Genomic DNA, 5,938 nt, shown 5'->3' on the forward strand with positions numbered 1-5,938 from the left:
TATGTGTCACCAAAAATATTTAAAAATGACAGCCAAACAACTGGATATACTTCTATGATTATTATTGCCCTTTATTATATAAGAGAACTAGCTGACTTAATTTTATAGGATGCAGGACAACTACTCCTATACATAGATATTTGTTGTCACAATGCCTTCAAATTTATTAATTTAGTCCATATGATGTTTTTTTCAGTACTCCGAATTGATTCAAAATAAAGTAAAAATGGATTCGTTATCTGTTACTCTTTGGCATAGAGAAATAAAAATTGGTAATCGGGTCCAAATATTTACAAATTCAAGTGTTAGTCAGAATTAACATACTACTGCTAATATAGGGTGGGACGGTGGGTATGATTTTATTTATAATTTGGACTAATTAACTTTATCGAGATTTGTAGCTGTACGTGTGAATTAAAATAGTCAATTATTAAATCCATAATTCCCCCACGTAGTTTAATAACTATAATTGACATTAATGCGGCACGAGCCGGGCTGCGGTCCCATTGCAATAGTATCTTACGGAATCTTATTGCGTTCACACCCGTAGTCCCAGATATTGTAGTATCATATTAAAATTGGAATTAGACTCAGTTTCAATTAACTGGTAATAAACAATTAACTATATTGACTTGAGCTTAAATTCGTAGATATAACAATAACACCTAAAAATCGAAATTCAAACCATTCAACTTAAAAATCATAGTAATAGATTTATACAATTTCTATATTAACGTATGATTGTGTTATATTGGATTAATTTTGGGTATAACTGCATAGCAAATCATACTTGGATTGAATTTGCAATTACATTCAAAGTTGATACTACTAATTAAATGTGCAATAAAAGTAATTTAATTGATAATGTGATTGACCTTAGGCGAATTTGAACTCCAAAAAGTCGTCTTCCGGCCTTCCAGCCTTAATTACATTACTCCTAATTTTCCAACCTTCCATCAACCCGTGTATTTTGATTTTTGACCGATCGATGCCGTCCATTTCAAGCACAACTCAAGCCTTGCGCTCACCCCGCAATACGTCTTCTACAAACTTCTCTCCTCCTTTGTATCTTATATATATTCACTCCCGCACTCGCAATCCTCAGCTCAGTGCTTGTGTTGTCCACGCTCTCTCCATCCTTAGGGTTTATACATTTTACTTCCCCCGTTCATTCAGGTACCGAGATTGCCGATCGAGATCTCATTTTTCCTCTTTTGACGACGTTGACTGTTGATTCACCAAATGTTATTGTCATTTGGATTGCTCGATTCATCCGCGTCTTCAAATTTGGAAGCGATCATTATTATGTGTTTGTTTTGCGTGTGCTCATGTGAGATGATTCTCATTTGCAGAATCCGTGAAAATGGTGAAGAACTACCCAGTTGTGAGCGAGGAGTACTTGAAGGCTGTGGACAAATGCAAGAGAAAGCTTAGGGGTCTCATCGCTGAGAAGAACTGCGCTCCTATCATGCTCCGTCTAGCGTAACTTTTACTTCCTTTCGCTTCATATATTTTTTGTTTATTGCTGCCATTTTGATTCAAACATTATTTTCGTTGGTAAGTTCGGATTACGATTTATATCGATTTTGTACTGATTAGGTCTACATTAGGATGTAAATCCTTCCCCTGCCGCGCTCGCTGATAGTATTTACGTTTAGTGAATAGATCTGTGGAGAATTATAATTCAGGTTCTAGTTTACATACCTCCTTTAATAGGAGTAATAGATTTCCTGAAGTGACTGATGAATCAACCCCCTTAGATATTTCCTACTATCCACAAGTTTCGCAAATTTTAGTTTTAACGATTAGTAATTATTTAACGAATTAGTTTAATTATAATACTTCCCTCAACAAGTTTTGTTAAACACTGCCCTTTCAATTGTTTATCATCTCCAAATGAAAATATCATGTAGTTGTTAGTATACATTACTTACCACTAGTTTACTATGGTTATAGTATTTTATTATTATTCTGGTAACTATGGATATATAGTATATTAATCAAATAATAAAGGATAACAAATGTCGAGTATCTGTAATGCGAATATGCCAATATGGTAATGTCGTGTTTCTGAGTCTTTCTTTGTGACAATGGAGTGTTTGTGTCATGTGTTGTTGGGTGGGGATGATAGTTTGTGATGTTCACATCTAGTTTATTAATGATTTGCATCATGTCCAGTGTCCATATAATGGTTTTGCACATCCATTTCTCTTGTTATCTAATTTTAATGAGTTTTTGTGATGGTCATAAACTTCTTGTTGTATGTTTTAGATGGCACTCTGCTGGTACATTTGACCAGTGCTCAAAAAGTGGAGGTCCTTTTGGAACCATGCGATTCGAGGCTGAGCTTGCACATGCTGCCAACAGTGGTCTTGATATTGCTTTGAGGCTCTTGGAGCCCATCAGGAAGCAGTTCCCAACTCTCTCTTTTGCGGACTTCTACCAGGTATCTTTTTCTTAATTATTTATAAGTTTCAGTACACTTGGCTTACATCTTTAGAATAAGCTAATTATCTTTTATTGCACCAGTTGGCTGGGGTTGTGGCTGTTGAAGTTACTGGAGGACCTGATGTTCCATTCCACCCAGGAAGGCCGGTTAGTGAAATCTCTCTCACTGGCTAGACATTTCATGCATTTATTTGCACTGTTTTATACCAGTGGTTGCATTTTGATGTACAGTGCGCAACTCCTTAGAAGGAATTATTGACTTACATTAAAATTTTGGATACACATAAATTGTTATGGAAACACTTTCTTTAATTCTTAAATTGCATATACTCAAGTTTAACTGTGCACTTTTTTTAATGTATTTTTAAGTTTAGTAGTTGTTTAAATCTCAGGATAAGGCTGAACCACCTGTTGAAGGCCGCTTGCCCGATGCTACCAAGGGTAAGCTGAGCATATTGTAACTGGAATTTTGTCAGTGTTAAGAGATGTTAGTTCTTGTGAAACTTATCGTACCCTTTGTTTCAGGATCTGACCACCTGAGGGATGTCTTTACCAAGCAAATGGGTCTGACCGATCAGGATATTGTTGCACTCTCTGGCGGCCACACTCTGGTTTGTGTTTGCTGCATTCTTGTTTTGCTTCCCCCAACACGAGATGAGGAATGGTATTTGATTATTTACTATTTGATTCTCAGGGAAGATGCCACAAGGAGCGATCTGGATTTGAGGGACCATGGACTTCAAACCCCCTCATCTTTGACAACTCTTACTTCACGTAAGGAAGCACCACTCTTGAATATGGTCTAGTTTATGGTACCATATATGTTGCTAATTTGTTGCATATCTTTTGGTTGGTAATAGGGAGCTTCTGAGTGGAGAGAAAGAGGGTCTTCTGCAGTTGCCAACAGACAAGACTCTTCTGACTGACCCTTGCTTCCGCCCATTTGTTGAGAAATATGCTGCGGTTTGTAGAATTCCAATCTTTACTTTCCCGCATTCATACATTAGCTTTGTGACTGTAATTTCGTTATTTTGGTGATAGGATGAGGATGCGTTCTTTGCGGATTACGCTGCGGCTCACATGAAGCTCTCTGAGTTGGGGTGAGACCTTTTTCCTTGGTTTGGATCTGTAACTGACACTGGAATTTAATTTTTGAATAAGGAAATTTACATTTCTATTGATTGGTGCAGATTTGCTGATGCCTAAGCTGGAAGGTGTTGCAATTGAGGGAGTGATGACCTATTTTGCTCGGATTTATGTTCTAATTCTGAGAAAAACATGTTGAATCTGTTTTGTGCTTGTTTCAGTGGATGTATTGGGTTTTGTCATTGTATTTGTTTCTATCGATAAATGAAATATGGTCACCTCCCTCATTTAGAATATATCATGTGTCGATCGTTCAAGATGCCATTTTTATTTGGTTTGATTCGTGTCGAGTTCATTCACTTTAGTCGTTTGTATATCACACAATATAAAATATTAGTACTATGTTTGATAGAAAATGTAGGATATACGGAGATATGCACATGAAAGTATGAAACGTGAGCTTTGAGTTGGGATACACGTATATAGAAGAGTGAACTACAAAAATAGTTTCTGGATTATGCGTTTATCTCGCCAATGAACCCTGTACTTTAAAAATATCTTCAGACAACGATGGACTAAGTGTTTATCTCGAAAATGGTCTTTTTTCACTGTTTCGTGTCGAAAATACCCTTTTGGGGGTTTTGGGGGATTTGAGCAATTTGGTCTTTTTACATTTTAAATCTGATATTATTTCACTGATGTACTAAATTTGATATTATTTCAAAATTATCATTCTTCTTCCTTTTTACCATTCTTCACTTTGTTTCTTTATTTAAATATTAGATTTAATTTTATAAAATTAAATTTTAAATTTTAATTTTTAAATATCAATAAATTTTTAATTATTAAAATTACGAGTATTAAATAACATATTAATAGTTTTAATCAATATTTGATAGTGTCTAATATTTAATCAATAAGGTACGATGACACCTTAGTTTTAATCATAAATAGATCACTATAGCACGATTTATTCCGAAATAAATATGCATCTAATGTAAGACTAATATAATTTTCGTTTATAATTTGAAAACAATCAAAATTAACTAGAAAATTTCAACAAAAAAATCTCCTATATCAAATTTTTAGTAGTATCAAACTTTTAGTCAATTTCATAATATTTTTAGTCAAATTATCCTATACATTAGATGCATATTTATTTCAGAATAAATAGTGTTATATGATCTATTTATGATTAAAGCTATTAAATATTGATTAAAACTAAGGCGCTCGTCATACCTTATTGATTAAATATTAGACACTATCAAATATTAATTAAAACTATTAATTTGTTATTTAATAGTAATTTTAATAATTAAAAAAATTTATTGATATTTTAAAAATCAAAATTTAAAAATTTAATTTTTATAAAATTAAATCTAATATTAGAAATAAATAAACAAAGTGAAGGACGGAAAAAGAGAAGAAGAATGATAATTTTGAAATAATATCAGATTTAGTACATCACCTAAAATAATATCAGATTTAAAATGTAAAAAGACCAAATTGCTCAAATCCCTCCAAAACTCCCAAAAGGGCATTTTCGACACGAAACAGTGAAAAAATGACCATTTTCGAGATAAACACTTAGTCCATCGTTGTCTGAAGATATTTTTAAAGTCCAGGGTTCATTGGCGAGATAAACGCATAATCCAGAAACTATTTTTGTAGTTCACTCTATATAGTAAAATTTAAGAAAGTTGTTTGATACTACAAAATATACTCCTCTAAGATTGCATATTTGATAACACACTCAAAATGACAAAATTGTCCGCGAGATGTACATGTTGGGTCGTGGCTGAATTAATCAAGGCCCATCCTGCCCAAGTTAGAGGCCTAAGATCAGCAAATCAAGTTTGCAGCTCACACGTTCTCTGTTAAGCTCAAGGAGAAGCTGAAATTGGGGGAAGTTATAATAGCCCCGATTCTTCTTCTGTGTATCTGGCGTATATACGTGTAGAAGAGGAAGAGAAGTGTACACACATAGAGAGAGACACACATTGTTCATTCCAGGAGAGCTATTCTGTAATTCAATCGAGCGAGGTAGTCTTTGATTTGAAGTAGATTAGCAAGAGAGTTTGAGGTGTGTGTTGTATTTTGTTCTTGGTTGCATTGTGAATAAAATCATACCATTATCCGTCCGTGGACGTAGGTTCCTTAGAACCGAACCACGTAAATTGTGCGCCGTTGTCTCTTTATCAATTTTTATTTGAGTTCTTCAAATTGGCGCCGTCTGTGGGAAGCGGAGATGGCGATGCCAAGAGTAGAAGCTGAGAAATTCACCGGCCGGAACGATTTTGGCCTTTGGCGAATCAAGATGAAGGCCTTGCTTGTGTAACAGGGATTGGTCGAGGCTATAAAATCAGAGAAGCCGGCGATCGATGAAAAGACGTTCGAGAAGGTT

General features: G+C 34.6%; 1 protein-coding gene across 1 annotated transcript; it reads left to right on the forward strand.

The window, feature by feature from the left end:
- Window positions 1–1,019: 1,019 nt before the first annotated feature.
- LOC125223599 (L-ascorbate peroxidase 1, cytosolic-like) lies at window positions 1,020–3,830 on the forward strand. Its single transcript, XM_048126809.1, has 10 exons — window positions 1,020–1,176; window positions 1,353–1,482; window positions 2,272–2,446; window positions 2,530–2,595; window positions 2,841–2,889; window positions 2,974–3,059; window positions 3,143–3,222; window positions 3,309–3,411; window positions 3,490–3,548; window positions 3,639–3,830. The coding sequence occupies exons 2-10, from the start codon at window positions 1,364–1,366 to the stop codon at window positions 3,652–3,654; spliced, it is 753 nt and encodes a 250-aa protein (XP_047982766.1). The 5' UTR covers window positions 1,020–1,176; window positions 1,353–1,363; the 3' UTR covers window positions 3,655–3,830.
- The last annotated feature ends 2,108 nt before the right edge of the window (window positions 3,831–5,938 follow it).

The sequence above is a fragment of the Salvia hispanica genome, chromosome 4, assembly GCF_023119035.1.
Source record: "Salvia hispanica cultivar TCC Black 2014 chromosome 4, UniMelb_Shisp_WGS_1.0, whole genome shotgun sequence".
NCBI lineage: Eukaryota > Viridiplantae > Streptophyta > Magnoliopsida > Lamiales > Lamiaceae > Salvia > Salvia hispanica.